The sequence below is a fragment of the Pteropus medius genome, unplaced genomic scaffold (genome assembly GCF_902729225.1).
Source record: "Pteropus medius unplaced genomic scaffold, Ma_sr-lr_union100, whole genome shotgun sequence".
Classification (NCBI taxonomy): domain Eukaryota; kingdom Metazoa; phylum Chordata; class Mammalia; order Chiroptera; family Pteropodidae; genus Pteropus; species Pteropus medius.
In genome coordinates, this window is record NW_024355990.1 from 5,011,820 (window position 1) to 5,027,482 (window position 15,663).

The 15,663-nt window shown below is 55.7% G+C and overlaps 1 protein-coding gene and 1 long non-coding RNA gene across 3 annotated transcripts in view; both read right to left on the minus strand.

The window, feature by feature from the left end:
• Window positions 1-2,203: 2,203 nt before the first annotated feature.
• Window positions 2,204-13,969, minus strand: CDR2L (cerebellar degeneration related protein 2 like). 2 transcript variants are annotated; one of them, XM_039859609.1, is made up of 5 exons: window positions 13,461-13,969; window positions 6,933-7,045; window positions 6,465-6,613; window positions 5,725-5,889; window positions 2,204-4,795 (listed from the first exon to the last, which is right to left on the minus strand). In XM_039859609.1, the coding sequence occupies exons 1-5, from the start codon at window positions 13,534-13,536 to the stop codon at window positions 3,904-3,906; spliced, it is 1,395 nt and encodes a 464-aa protein (XP_039715543.1). In that variant the 5' UTR covers window positions 13,537-13,969; the 3' UTR covers window positions 2,204-3,903. The 2 variants fall into 2 exon arrangements, with proteins under 2 accessions (XP_039715543.1, XP_039715544.1); XM_039859610.1 differs by lacking the exon at window positions 13,461-13,969 and adding an exon at window positions 7,388-7,475.
• A 1,452-nt stretch (window positions 13,970-15,421) lies between these two features.
• Window positions 15,422-15,663, minus strand: part of LOC120600222 (uncharacterized) — a 2,447-nt gene continuing 2,205 nt past the window's right edge. Inside the window, exon 2 of the long non-coding RNA XR_005652145.1 lies at window positions 15,422-15,658. This is a non-coding gene — a long non-coding RNA (uncharacterized LOC120600222). The remainder of the gene's footprint in view (window positions 15,659-15,663) is intronic.

Below are 15,663 nucleotides of genomic sequence, written 5' to 3' on the forward strand. Positions count from 1 at the left end.
TCAAAGTAGAGCAAGCAGTGTTTGGAAACAGCTAAATGTTGGTTAAGTTACTTTGTCGAAAGGTAGTATGGTAAATGAAAACAGCTCAAAGAATGTTAGTAATTATTACTAATATTAATGGTTGTTTCATAATGAAGAGTTCTATGCCACTGGGAATGTTGTCATCCAATCAAGGCTTTACCGTCTTATCCTCATCGATACAGGCAAAATCTTTAGGAGGGAATTAACCGCTTCCCAGGCACTGGATTTGGAAACTCAGACTGCAAAGGGAATGGCAACCGACATATGCCTTGAGCTCTAGGTTGGAAGGGACGTCTCCTGGGTCCCTCCCTGTCTGAGTCCCAAGACCTCAGAGGAAACAGGTGTCTCCATGGTGACTGGAATAAGCTGCTCGAGGGAGCAAAGCCAGGGACTCACCCAGGTGGACATCTCTGGGATTATGAATAATAAAGTCAGCACCATTCTGTGGCCTAAGTGCTCTGAGGCGGGGCTCCAGGCCTGTCTCTGACCCAGAATGATAAGAGAGGAAGCTGCAGGTTTCCATGGCCTCAAATAAACACAGCTTGCTCAGGCCATCTGGTGCCCTGGATTCTGGGAGAGGAGGGGCGTAGAGAGAATGAGACAAACTAGCTTGGGTTGGAGGGGAGAGCAGCTGGCAAGCTCCTTTCACTTGCTGCTGCATGAACCATCCAGAATAAAGGCCCTTCTGGGAAGAACAGAAAGGTGCCACCTGTTCATTAAAAAGGTGGGCACTGAGGCTGAGGCCAGCCTTCTTCCCCTCCTTGGTCTTCCAGAGGCTGAGACAGTGCTTCAAGAAGGGGCGAGAAGAAAGAGGGGAAGAAGAGATAAAAGACTCACCAAGCCTCTCCTGGTAGCTGAGCTTACAGGCACTGGCCCTTCTCTATGTATGGCCTGTGCTTTGGAGTACCCCTCCCATGTGGGAGTCCATAGGATTTTCCTTTCTTAAGTGCCCTGGGCCAGACAGGCTCTTAAAACTCAACATTATGTGGAGCTAGGGAACATGCAGTACTGCATAATGGAATTGGGTCAGGTCTGGGTTCAAATGTTTCTATGTGACTTTCAATTACTAACTTAACCTTTAAGCCTCAGGATCGCCAGCAGTAAAATAGAGATTTTTGTAGCTGACAGGCAACAAGTTAGCCACTACCAAGGGATGCTGGGTACGAGCAGGTTCCTTGAACGAACTTCCTTTTATTTTCAGAGATCCAATGGCTTTTATCTTTTTTTTCTCTGCGGCACTGGGGTGGGAAATTGACTAGCTCTGTTCCAGATCTTTCCTTTCCCCGAGGGGCTGGGCAGGTGGCACAGAGCGTGCCCCTGGCATGAGTGGGCAAAGCTGCCCCCTTCTTGGAAAGAGCTTCCTTTACCTAGTTTCCTGAAAACACCCCCAGGCTTTCAGTCCAGGGTTTGCAGGGAGAGCAGAGGCAGGTCTTTTTTCTGGGGCAGAGGCGGGAGGGGACCAATTCCTTTTACCACAGAGTGCTTGGTCTTGGGATGGAGAAGGTTGTCAGTCCGGGAGAGGGGAGAGGCAAGGGAGAGACCTTGGGGAGGCGGCCAAATAAGGACAAAATAGCGTGGGAAGGAAGAAGGGGCAGGAAAAAATATATCCACAGGGCAATTCAAAAGGTGAAATGGGCGGCTGGATACAGGCCACAACTTCCTTTGCTCCTCGGGTGTGACTGACTGCTCTAGGTGTCACACCTACAACATGCTCTCCATCCCACTGGAAACAGGTCACAGCTGGACAGGAAACCCCAACAGCCACTTGTATGCTGTGTGCATGTAAAACCCCCATGCTGTTCAGTTGATGTAAAAAGCAGACACCACCAATTTGGGGCCCGGCTCTGAGCTCCCCATACCACACTGTCCTCACCTCTTGGGTCCAAGGGAAGTTGCTTCTGGCTCCTTCAGGAACGTGGGGGAGGGTGTTGACGGAAGGTCCCTGAGCCAACCTCCCAGGGGAGACTTGGGAAGCTTTTCCACATGGGATTGGGATCCACAGAGCCGGCTGCATTTCCTGTCCGAAATGGGCGAGTGGAGCGGGTAGCAACAAACTGATCTCAAAAGATTCAAGAGCACTTAACTTTGGCTTCTGAAGTTATCTGTGCTGTCAGCAGGTGCGGGTTGGGGGGAGGGAATTGCAAAATCGAGTCATAGAGACAGGACCATGGCTCTGAGGCCATTTCTGCTTTTAGAATACTGGTGCATTTTTTTTTATTAAAGAAGAGAATAAAGCATTTGTAAATATATTTCTCTCGTATACTTCAAAGGTGATGCTGGTTGGCTGCTACATAACTGGGGAGCAAACAGGCAGGAGCCCTCCCCTCACCCCGTCCCACCCCACCCCCTCCACCCTAGGTGACAGAGACACACAGAGGGCTGGGAGCTGCCCAGCTCCACAGGGGTTCAAGATACATGGACAGAATGACCAGCTGACAGCCCGCCCGGAGAGCATGATGGCACCTCTGGGGAGGGGAGGTCGGGCGTGCTTCTTAAGAAAACCCCTTAGAAACAAATAAGGCATGAAGGTTCCCCACTGGACTCCAGCACAGAGGCCAGGGCCGTCGCCTTCCACTGGGCTGTGTGGCTCCTCCGATTTCTGGGGTCTTAGGAAGGGCGGCAGGGACTGGAAGCCCTGAAAAATGGCTCAGGGCAAGCTGGGGACCTTGGCATCTCTTAGCTGAAGCTGGACTTTCTAAAGCCTTAACAAAAGATTAAACCCTTGACCCAGCTCCGTCCTCAAGAGCCCTCCACAAAGGTAGGAGGTTAAGAGCAGGCATTTTATGGGAAGGAGACATGCTCCCCATCCCGGGCCCATTTTAATACTGTTGAGTGTAGGGTGAGGGTCTTGGGCTGTCCCCAGTGAAGGAGGCCAGGGGTGGACACTGGGACCACTGGCTCGTGGCACATGCCTGGGACATTCTGGGGGCAGCAAGCACGATCTGCGGTGGGGTTGGCCTGTGGGGAGCATAGGAGTGAATGAGACACGTCATGGTCCCTGAGGTGGGGGCAGGCAGAGGACAAACTTGGTGAATTGCAGGGTGGCGTGCGATGTTGGGGGCTCCCCGCCCCGGCCCAGACCCCTGGAAGGCTTAATGCTCAGAAGGCATTTCTGGGGCTGGAATCCGAGGCGGCTGGCTCAGAAGGGAACAGGGTGCACTGCTCGTGTATAGCTGCTGGGGGGCTCCCTGTTCCCCTCTTCTGATTGGCTACAGATCTGCGGTGGGCTGAGGGTCTCCTGGGAGAAGCCCACCCTCACCAGGGCTGGAGTGGGGGGCACTGAGGCTTTCTGCTTCTCATGGCAGGGGCCACCTCTGACCTGATCAGGACCCTGGGGGTGGGAGACCTGGTGTTAAGGGGATGACAGTGAGTCACAACTGGGGAGAAGCAGTGGGTGGTCCAGGAGCCCCCCAGAACCTGCCATAGCTGGCTCTGTGGTCCCCCTTCAAGTGTTTCCAGTTATGGGCAAGGGGTCAGGGGGATCTTGCATTGCAAATCTCTCTCTCTCTCTCTCTCAAAAAAAAAAAAACAACCAAAAAAAAACAACTTTGAAAAGAAAAAAAAAGGCCATCTGGTCCAGAATGGCTTTCAGAAGCCTGGCAACAAGTCTGAGGGCCTGAGGGTCTGAAGCTGGAGTGGCTGGGACTCCCCAAGGGAGTGGGCTGACACAGGATGGTGGAAGGTCCTGGGAGGCTGGACGTGTTGACTGCCTCCCACATCAGCAGAGAACAAGCTGTGTCCCCAACACCATCCCTGGGTCACATAGTGGCCTCCACTGGGATATACTGCAGCTCAAAGTATCCCTCACTCACCAGTGGCTGCACAGCCCAGGCTCCAGGAACCCATGGCTGGAGCCTGGGGAGTCTGCCTGCTGAGAAAGGGTCACTTGCTGCTGTGGGTCTTGACCTTGGTGGCGTTGATGTCAGCCTTGGTCTTCTGGATCCTGGAGAAGATCTCCTTGAAGAGCGCCTTGTACTCGGGCTGGCTCTGCTCCAGCCGCTTGTCCACAGCCTCCACGTGCTGGCTCAGGCTCTTTTCGCCGGCCTTCGCCTCCCCCTGGCCCTCCTCGCCCCCCTGCAGGTCCCTCCACGAGCTGTCCCGGGAGATGGGCCGCGAGGTCTGCACGCCAGCATGCCGCACCCCGGCCCGGTGCTGCCGGCACTTGCTCAGCAGCTCCTCGTACTTCTCGAGCAGCGCGTGGTACTGCTCGTCCACCTCCCGCAGGATGGACATGCCCCGCTTGCGCACGCTGTTGGCGTGCAGCGTGAGGTGGCCCGCGTGCCGGCTGGCTGGGTCTTTGGCCACGATGGCGTTGAGCGCTGTGTCGCTGCAGCTCTTGCGCACGGTGTGGCCTGGGGAGGTGGCGGGGGAGGAGATACCGTCGTGGGCGCCCAAGTTGTCCCCGCTGCCTGGCTGGGGGTCATCGGCCTCAGGGGCTTGGGTCAGGGGAGCCAGAAGGGCCTCGGCCAGGTGGTCCTCCCGGCCCAGCAGGTAGGTCTTCGCCTGCTTCATCTGCTGCAGCTCGAGCAGCTCGGCCTCCAGCTCCTGCACGCGAAGGCGGCAGCCCTCCATCTCGCACAGCTGCTGCTCCAGCTCCGCGTACTCGTGGAGCACCGCCGCGAACTCGCGCTCCGCCCGCTCCTTGCGCTGCCGCTCCTGGCTCACCTGGGTACGCAGCACCCCCACCAAGGTCTGTAGCCGCTCGTTCTCTTGCTCCAGCGGCCTGGGGCCCAGCTCCAGCGAGGAGCTGTGCAGGCGGAAGGCATCCTCACACCTGTGGGGGGAGGGGCAGGTGGGCAGAGGGCGGTGGTTACTTAGATCTTTCTAGTCCACTGGGCTGGATCGTCTGTTTGCCAGTCTCGATCCACTCCCAGTCCCCCCTCTGCCCTCTGTCCTGGGAGGCCGACCTCAGTGGACTGCTTCAGCCAGTTTCCCTGGCTCCCTCCTGAGCTCAGCCAATGGGAGTCACTGGCAGGCGGTCCCAGCAGACAGAGGTGATGGGAATGTCTCTTTCGGACTCCTTCACTGGTCAGTGCAGCCAGGCAGCATCCTCCATGCCGCCTTCGAGGTTCCAGTAACCTCCCTGCCCTTGGCCCCTTTGGGCCCAGGGGTGGTAGGAGCTCCTCGCTATTGCAAACCTGGGGTGTTACCGTGTCCCCTGGTTTTCCTGCACCTTGCTCACACCTCTGTATTAATTGCTCGCACCTCTATATCAATTACTCTGTGCCAAGGAGGCACTGTCTGGCCCTTGCCAGGACCCTTATCGACACACCCACCAAATACACCATATGTATTCTTACATTAGGAAGTCTTCCCATTGAGAAGGTTTAATGGGGAACTGACAGGTGTAATAATTAACCCGTCCGGGGTTAGAGTTTTGACTTACTAAACAGGTGACCTTGGACGAGACACATAACCTCTGAGCTTCAATTTCCTCATCTGAGTAGTGAGGATAATAAAACACACCTCGTGGGATCGCTATGATTATTAAGTCACTCAGCAGAGTCGTGGGCACACAATGGCGTGCAGTAAACGCCGGCGGCTGGCGGTCGGTACCCAGGATCCACCTCTCCAAGAGCCTCGACGACGCGCCAACTCTCTCGTTCCCACCTGCTGCCTGGTGCCCGCCTTCTCCTTCCTCCCCCTCACTGGCAGTCCCAGGCACTCGGAGGCACCGTCCAGGGTCCGGGCCACCCCACCTACCGGGTGCTGGTGCACAGCTCCTTGAGGCAGGGGAAGGTGTGGATGGTGCGTCTTCGTTCCCGCTTCTCCCTGCGCACGCGCAGCTGCTCCAGGCCCCGGAGCTGCTCCACCTGGGCCTGCAGCTCCTCCACCTGGGCCTGCAGGCGCTCTACGGTTTCCGTCAGCCTGGGGGTGGGTGGGGAAACCGCACGGGAGGGACTCTAAGGGGACGAGGCCAGCCCCACTCACTGCAGTCCTGGAGGGACGTGGGGTTGGGGACTGATGGGCAACCCTGAGCCATGCTGCCAGGTGCTGAGGTCAGATGGAGAACTCTAAGCACTCACCCTGCTCTCCCACCTCCCAGGCGGAGCTGACTATTTTTCCTCTGTGCCACCTCAGTTCCTTGTATACCCTTCTATCACTCATCACCCTGCATCTCAATGAACTATATACACACCTGCCTTCCCTCCCAGGCTGTGAGCTCCCAGAGGGTGGGACGGTGTCTTTGTATCCCCATCACTGTATCCCCGGTGCCTAAACGGAGCCTGGTGCATAGTTGGCACTCAAAGGGTTGTAGCTCGAATGTTAAATCACTCCAAATCGACAAGGGCAAACTCACTACCACCCCTGGTTCCCAGGCCTGAGCTTCTGGGAGAAGGAGCGTGAGTCACGCCCACCGGTCCAGACACCCACCTGCACACCCAGCCCTGGGCCTCTCCCTCGCCTGCCCCTCCTCCCCCCACTCTCCACCCTGCCCTCACCCATGGATCTTCTGCTGGGCAGCCTTACTCTCCAGCACCAGCTTCTGGTTGGTCAGCTCCAGGTCTCGGGCCGTCAGGTCCAGCTGCTCGTACACTTTGGTGTGCTGCTCATTCACGTGCCGCAGCGTGTCCAGCTGCTTGGTCAGGTACTGGGGGAGGTGGAGGTGGGGTGGGGGTGGGGAGTCACCTTCGGAAGAGGGTTGGGGAAAATGTCTCTGCCCGGGCCCTCTTCACACTTCTAGGAAAAAGCTCACTTTGGGGTTTTCATGTGCAATAGATGACGGGGTACAGACAGTGGTGCAACGGGGCTGCCTGGGATAGCTGTGCAGGTTGTGAACTGCACGAGGCTGTTGGGCCAGGGCTGTGTCTGCTAAGAGGGCAGCTTTTCCTAAGTTGCACAAAGGGACACCCAGGCCAAGGGGCCCCTGACGGGTGTGGGGGCATGTCCGGGCCCGCGTGGCCCCTCACCTCGATCTCCTGCACTTGCTCCTCGTTGGTGGCGTACATCTGCTGCAGAGACTCCTCCAGCTCCTTGTTTCTCTCCAACAGCGTCTTCCCCAGCTCGGCGGCCAAGTGCAAATCTGGAGGGAGGGGCGGAGGGCGAGAGAAACGTGAGTAGTGTGAGGAAGAAGGCAGAGGACCCCCGTTAATGTTCTGAGCTGGGCCTCAGGACCCCAAGAGGAGCAGGAGACAAGGGCCGCCCTTGGGGAGCCTCCAGGCCTGGGAGGGGATAACTGGCTGCTGCTTCTGCCTGGACTGTCCTTTCCCCAGGCCTTCCCGGGGATCATCCCTCTCTCCCTTCAAGTCTGTGCTTAAATAGCACCTTCTCCAGGAGGGCTTTCCCCAGCCATTGATTCAAAATCATGCCTCCCCCGCCCCACGTTCCCTTCCCAATTGTCTCCCCCGACCAATTGAAAGCTTACAGGGCCAGGATTTTGCCTGCTTCGTTCACTGATATCCCCAGGATCTAGAATAATACTTGGCACAGAGCAGGCACATCATAAATCTTTTCTGAAAGAATGAGTGAGTGGAATGTGGTAAGACAAAGGGCAAAGTGCCCTGGACGACAGGTAAGGCGCAGTGGGAGGCTCAGACAATGGGCAGCCTTCGAGTTGGGCTTAGAAGGGTGACCAGGAGCTCACCGAGAGGCAGAGGGAGGGGGCAGGAGGGCTTGCTGGGTATTAGAACTGGACGAGGCTTCAGAGCTTTTTGGCTCAACCTTCTTATTCTATGGATGACAGGCCAGAGAGGGAAGAGTGACTTTTCCAAGGTCATTAGCTGGGTTACGGCCACACTGAAATCAAAATTCAGGTCTCCTCGCCCCAGTGCGGTAGCATTTGGTCCTAGTGACATGTACCCCTCTCTGACACCCCCTTTCCCTGTGCAGCAAAACCATCTTTTTCCTCCCACCAGCCCTGATTCTTGTACCTTATAGGACTGGGACCTCCCTTCCCCCACCTCAGTCCAAGGTACATGAGCAGCTGTCAGAGAGGCTGGGAGGGGATCTGGCCTGTTTTTAGGGGGTTGGTTGGTGGGGAGGGGGAGGGCTTAGGAGGAAGTAGCAGGTGTCCCTGGCCAAACAAATGAGCATGGCCCCACATGGTGATGAAGGAACAGTGCCATTTGTAAGTAATTAAAGTTCCACTCCGTGTGTGGGGTGTGGAGGAGGTGGGGGAGGTGGGGTAGAAGAAAGAAAACACCCCTAAAGAAAGGAGCTGTCACCATGTTGGTAACCACCCTTCTAAACAGCTCTCTGTGCTCAAAACAGCTGTGGATACACTTTTGTGTAAATAGGATCATGTTTTTCTGTATTTGCTTCTTTCATTTAATATGGCACAGATAGCTTTCTGTGCCAACACAGCTCTACCTACAGGATCATCTTTAGTGGATGTGAATATTCTATTGTATGCAGGTCCCTAAATAGCCATCCCTAAATTGTCCTTATTGTTGGACTTTTAGGGTGCTTTCAATTTTTTTCTCTATTAAAAATGAAACTGTGATTGATTTGGTAGTACGAAAATCTTTGTGCAAATCACCTACCCAGTCCCCGAGGATACTTTCTTAGAAACAGAATCCTGGGGCAGAGGGCGGGCCTATTTGATTCATTCTGCCAAAATGCTGTCAAGGAAAGCTGGGTCCTTTTCCCATGAAGAGGCCCTCACTCCAGGCTGATGGTGTAAATCCAGACCCAGGGGCATAATGGCAGCTCTGCTGGGGCCGACATGATGAGGTCTGGGGACTGAACTCAGTACTGCTTTCCCCTCTCAGACAGTGATGGCTCTAGGACCCCTAGAGGATGGATGGTCTCTATAACCTCCTCCTGATGAGTTTCATAGAGTTGTTTCAGCTGAACCCCTTGCTTGGCAGGGGACAGGTCCCCAAAGAGTTGTGACTTCTGTTGGGCATTTGAGAGCAGAGCCTCTGGCTTTCTTTCAGCCAGCTGGGGGTAGATGGACATCACTGTAGAAAAGCCAGAGGAGCCTGACCAGTCAGCAGGCCTGGACCAAAGGCCAAGCCGCCCATCAGGGATAAAGCTGGAGTTTGCTCCCACACCGAGAGGTGAGGTTTTGAAACAGCTAGAGTGCAATGTCCAGGCTGGACCTAAGCCAGGAGGGGTCCCTGTGCCCAGACGTCACTCAGAGGAGTCCCCTGGCTGAGAAGGAGTACAAAGCTGCTACCTTAGAGCAAGGCTGTAATAATAGCCTGGACAAGCAGAAGCCGCTTTCCCAAACGCCTAGCTCAGCCATTAAAATACTAGATCACATAAATCCCAGATAAGAACCTTTAGCCTTGAGAGATTAACTTTACGATGATGATGCCGAGAAAAACTTGCGTTATGTTTTTTAACTGTAGGTGGAAGTGTCTGTCTGCAAACTGAAGTTTAATGTTGCGATTGCCTTGTGTTATGCCGAGTGCTTGGTAGAAATGTGGGAGCTCAACAAGACCACCCCTAGTTTTGATGAAGGAGCCACACCATCTTCCTATTCTCCGTCGTGGGATGGTGAACACTCAGCTCGTCTCCAAACATGATCAAATAATTCAGGTATAAATGAAGATGATGCACAGAGGGCCACGCTCATTGATGCTTTCTTCCTCGGATCTGTGAAGAGGCCATTACTACCGATGTCAACTCCTGCACTGGCAGCAGGGGACAGGCTCTGTGGGTGGCCTTTATGGATCCCCTGTAGCTTAGTCTCAAGTCCAAGGCCACAGGCTCAGAGCTGGAGTGAGGAACGGTCATGAACAATGCACTTTATGCTCTTTCTCCTGGATGAGCTTCTGAGCTGTATGTGTGTTCCTACTGCCAGCTGGCTGGGACAGCAGCTGCAAGTCACACTCTAAACTAGGAACATGGCCCTGCAAAGGCAGTGACTGTGACCTGGGCTACCTAGTGATTCAGGAGCGGGGAAGAAGGGAACGCAGCAGAAGCCGTTTGGGGTGGGTGAGAATCTCGGGGACTGTCTCAAGGAAACTGGATCACAATGCAAGCTGAGCTGATCGAAGCTGCCAAGAGGGGTCACGAGAGAAGTCTAGAAGGTGCATAGCCAGGGACTGAGTGGAGCCAAGTGCTAGGAAAAGGACACCGGCCAACTGAGGGCTCCGGGGAGGGTGGTGCGGTGCGGGCGGGAGACCTGGGTGTGGGAGAGCGGGCGAGCTGGCTAAGCCGGAAGTAGGAGCTGGAGGGATAAAAACAGCCTGTCACCGCCAGATTAATGGTCACACTGGACCGAGCTGGAGGAGGTACTGAGTCTGAACTGGCGCCTCCCTTGCCAGGACCCTAGAGTTTTCCGGAGTCTCTTGCAGCGGGCAGCAGCAGCGTTGTCCCCTGAATGCCTGCTGAGGTGCTCCCCAGGAAAAACACCCCAGAAGCCTGAGACGGAATGGCAGGGAGCCAGGGGATGTCTTTGAAAAGAAATGCTGAGATCCCACGGCCCCTCACTGTTTGGGGCCTGGGTGGGGCTCCAGAGACTCCGGAGCAAGGAGGCAGGGGAAGGACAGGGGACAGGACCGGGGGAGAAGAGACAAAGATAACGGGGGAGGAGGCGATTTACCACCTGGCTGGGCTGCAGGGGTCCTGCTCACAGCCTGCAGGGCATGAATGTCAGGAGCTCCGGGTCCACAGAATTGGGGTCCAGGCACCTCCCTCCCTTGCCATGTCAGAGCTCTTGCCCAAGGCTAAGAAGCAAGGTCAGGTGCTCAGGACATCAAATGCGTGACTCAGCAGCCATCACTCAGCCTGGAAAGGGGTACCCACAGGCCACACCAAGCCTGGTCCAAGGTGGGAGGGAGGTAGGCAGAGGCAGAGAGAGCACCTGCGCTTAATAATTAATGGCTTTTTCTATTTTTACAGGTGCTGTGTCAGTGGGCAGAGGAAACAGTGAGAATCGAGGACCTTGCTTGTCCCAACTTCCTCCCTCTACTGGGACAGAACAGCATCAAAGTCAAACAGGATCTCCATGGCCATCTTCTGAAAACAAAGTCAGGGCTTGCACTGGGGGCAGGGGAAACAGGTGTGGAGGGGACCAGGCTGGCTGGGCAAACCATTTCCTGGGCCACTCAGAGGCAACTAGGGAGCAGCTGGACAGGAGAGAATTGGGAGATTAGATCTAGGGAAGGAGGACGCGACAGGCACCTGATCCCCACTGTGGATGGCCTTTGGCCCACGCTCACCCCATCATCCAGCTCTCCATGCCAACCCCTAGGGAGTGTGCCACAGTACCTGTACCAGGGACTTTCTCTGGACCCCAGCCCCAGCGCTCTAGGTAACTCCTACTTTCCAGTCACACATGGTCTTTCCATGTTGCTCTGGGCCTCGTCTAAGCATCCTGTCCACCTAGAATGCCAGCATTCCTTCCTGTGTCCAGGGGGCACTTAGACACCCTCCAGCTCAGAGGGGGCCTTTGCATAAGCCTTTCTAAGTCTCACCACAGGAGCCCTGAGGCTCTATCACAGTCACTAGTTTGGTCCCCTTTCTGCTTCCCCTGCTGGGACGCGGGGCCCCTGAGGAGAGAGATCAGGTCCCCAGGCTCAGCACAGCACTCACCCATGGCAGCAGACATTTGGTTTTTGGTCAAAAGCTCCAGTTTCCCCTGAGACTCTCTCATTTCTGTTTTCCCTCATTTTTCCTGGGCTCTGGCTACCACTAGGCCTCTGAGGGGAAGCCAAGGGCTGCAGACCAGCAAGGCCAGAGAAGGGGGCGCTCAGGGCTCACGCCCCGCCCTGGACCAGAGCATGGCTGCCCAGCCCAGCGAGAATCTCGACACCTCACCCTCTGGAAGCAGCACACTGCCCACCCTACTCACTCCCGGGCTCTTTCCTCCCACATCTGGGCTGGGCACGGAGCCAGAGACTTCAGAGACTTCATTAAGGGTGCAGGAATGAAATGCGACAGCAACGATACCAGCGTCTGCCTCCCAGGAGGCCATCTTCCCGGGCACTCAGCTTCCCATCTTACTTTCTAGGCCCACCTCTTCCATGAAGCCCTCTCACTGCATCCTATCACCCAGATTCAGCCATAGGCCCAGGGCCACCTAGTGGGCCAGGGCTAGGACTATTCCCAGCTCCCAGTTCCATTTAAGTGGAACCTGATAGATATTTGTGGGGTGTGACCTTGTGGGGTGTGACCTTGGGGGGCGGGGGGTAGTGCCTTTGTGGAAGAGGGGTTGAAGCCAGTATTGGGCCTCTCACTCCAGGCAGGGAGGCTGAGGGTGGATTCTGGGGCATGGAGTATGGCAAGGTGCAGCCCAGGTCTAGTCCCCACGCCCGTCCTCAAAGGCTCTGATTACCCCACATTTCTGAGCACAAGGACGGAGCCTCATCTGCCAGCAAATCTGGCCACGTGGGGACGTAGGTCAGAGCCAGGAAACAAAGGCTCCAGAATCTGGGTAGCTGCCTCCCATGAGAGCAAAGCCAAGTGTAAATGAAGCCCCAGAGCAGGGGCGGCGGCACACACTGAACTAGACTTGTGTCCACACCCGCCTGGCTTCCTGGGGGACTGTGGGATCTTCTCCCAGACACGTTTCTTTGCCCCTCCAGCTCTGACAACCCAAGAGTGAGCCGTTTTCCGGGAGGAGAAGGTGGATTTGACTCCACTCCAGCAGGCCTTGGTCCTGACCCTCTTAGGTCTCTTTCTCCTTCCTGTCCTAACAGCCCGCCCCAGACTCGGAGTGATGTCACTTCGGCCACCTCATCACCAGATTCTAACCCTCTTCCAGTCACCCTCTCTACCCTCAGATGGACGGGGGGAGGTGGCTCCCTCTTTACTCAGGTTCTAATCAGAGTCCTTGCTCAGAATTCCCAAACCTGACCCCTTCCAAACCATGAGCCATGTATTTGGGAGGGGGCAGGGAGGGGGCCAGGGGACTCCTTCCTCAGGAAGGCAGATTGGAGACTCCGTCTCAGCTTCCCCAGCGGCAGGGTCCTGCACCCCATCCCGCCCCTGGGTAGATGGGAAGGGACTTGGGGAAACTTTCTGGGAGTCTTAGAGCTCAGGAATCCTGGCAGGGAAGGGTGTCGCTGGATTTGGGATAGGATAACTTCCCCCTGCACACACATACACACGCGCGCGCACTATCTACACACACACACGCCCACACGCCCACACTCACACACGCACCACCCCTCCCAGCAAAACATAACCAAGAAGCCACCTCGCGGTTTCCGAAGACTTCCAGCCAGGACTCGGGCCCCGCATCAACACCAGGGGTCCCTGGGCGGTTCCTGTCTCTAAGTTGGGGTGGGCAGACTGAAGTATGCCCCTGTACTTCCAGGAAGGAGAAAACCGGTCCCGCGACTTTTGCAGATCTCTGGGGGTCCAGGTCTTGCCACGCAGCGCCCCTTTTCTCCACGTCCCCGTTCTCTACACTCATCATCACCCGGCATCAGGCACTCGGGGTCCAACCCAGCCCTCCCGGGAGTGATAACCGCCCAACAATGGAAAAGCGGCCAGGGGCGCGAGGCGCACCCCGCTTTCCTACCCGCCTCCTCCGTGCTCACCCTGCTCCAGGTCCTGCTGGTCGTACCAAGGTTCCTCCTCTTCTGCGAAGTCCTCCATCGCAGCGGCCCTCCGCATGGCCCTGCGGGCAGCGGGCGGGCGTTGCGGCGGCGTGGCTCAGGGCCGGGGCGCTGGGCCCGGGACAATGCGGCGGAGGCGCGCCGGGTCTCCCGCGTGGCGGACTCCGGCTACAGCGCCCCTGCTCGCGCTGCGCCCCTTCGCCATCGGCCGCGGACCCGGAGCCCACACGGGGCTGGCGCGCCGCCGCGGTCCGGCCCGGCCGGGGTCCTAAGGAGCTAGGGACACCAAGCGGCGGCAGCACAAAGGGTGGAGGGGAGGGGACAGCGGGCGGGACCGTGGCGAGGAGGACCCGGGCCCGCCGGCCGGTCTGGGGCACTAGGAGCGCGTGGCTGCCGCAGTGGGCGCCTCCTGCCCGGCTCCCGCTAGCGCGGCCCCGGGCCAGCCCGGCGACACCCGGAGCCGAGGCTGCATCTTGGCTGGGCCCGCCCCGCGCTTCCCGAGCGGTCCGCTCCGCGGGGTGGGGCTGACGGCCGCCGGCCAATCAGGAGACGCATGCATAGCTGGGGGCGGGGCCGAGGGCGGGACCTCCTGTGCGCCTTGGTCTGGCTGCTGCTTGGATCAACGCTCCCCCCACCCCCAACTCACAGTTTCCTCCACGCTGGGCTTCTTCAGTTTAGGGCTCACTGTGTGGACATTATTTTATTTCGTTTACCTGTTGTGTTTCTCTCCCTCTAGGTGTCCTGAAAGCAAGGATCTTGTCTCTTGTTCACAGTGCCTAGAACAGGCTGACGTATCGATACCTTCCGTGGACACTCTGAATGAATGACTGTATTCATTTACAAATACCTTTAAGAGGTGCAGTGTTTCAGTGCTTGTAGCCACAAACCTCAGGCTAGGAGTGACGAAGTCTAAGGGTGTGTTACCTGCATCTGGGCCTTTCCCTTTAAGGTCCCGTTTCTCTCTCCTTGGGATCATATCCTATATCCAATTATACCCACTAAAATCAAACATAGTTTCACCTAGTCAAGTGAAACTTCTTTCCTTAAAGGAGTTTTCAAACTCAAGCCTTCATGATTTTTATTAGGTACCACCATACTGGTACTGTTGAAGCACCCCGAGGATATCCAACTCTGAACATATGTGACAGATACATCCAACAAAGGACTTGTGTCCAGAATATAGGAAGAACACCCACAAAGCCACAAGAAAGAGAAAGACAATCCAGTAGAAAAATAGGTGAAAGTCTTGACTAGACACTTCACGAGTGACTAAAATGACCCAATAAACATGTGACAAAGTGTTCAACTCCTTTAGAAGGATCAATGTCTGCAGGGGAAGAGAAGGAAGCAGAGTTGGAAGAGGGAAAAGTTTGGTTGAGATGTGGCCTCGACAAAGCCTCCCCTGATTCCTGGAGAACTCTGAATCGGGGGTGACCCTTCAAAGTTATTCCAGGCGGCAGTGGGGAGAGGGTCTTTATATACCGCCCCCCCACACCCCGATATACACGCACATGTCAACCAGCCATTGAATGGATGCAGGCTGTCCTTGGGAAGTGAGTGTGATCTTGGGCAAAGGAACTCTTTTCAGCTTCTCTCTTCTCAGAGAGGCTGACAGCGAGGACTGTCAGCCAGCAGCCTCCTACCAGGTTGGGGGAACAGGTCCTTCAGTCCTGAAGGGAAGTCTGGGAGATGTGTCACAGCATCCATTATATACGCATATCCTATAACCCAGCCATTCTGTTCCTGTATATGTGCAACAGAAATATGTACATATGTTAACTCAAGGACATGTCCAAAAATGTTCACAGCAGCACTATTGATAATAGCCCAAACTAGAAATAAGTAAAAATAGTCAATGAATAAAATGTGGTGTATTCTTGTGATGGGATATTATAGAGTACAAATAAAATGTTGTGAGAAAGATGCCAGACACAAAGAATAAATACTTGTATTAGTTTCCTATTGTTTCTGTAACAAATCACCCCCAAATTTAGCAGCTTGAAATAACACAAATTTACTTTCTTACGGTTCTGTAAATTAGAAGTCAGACATGGTCTCGATGGCTGAATCTAGGTGTCAACAGGGCTGAGTTCCCTCTGGAGGCTCCAGGGAGTCTGTTTCCTTACTTCTTCCACTTTTGAGAGGTGGCCCCCACTCCTTGGCTCATTCCCTTCCTCCATCTTTT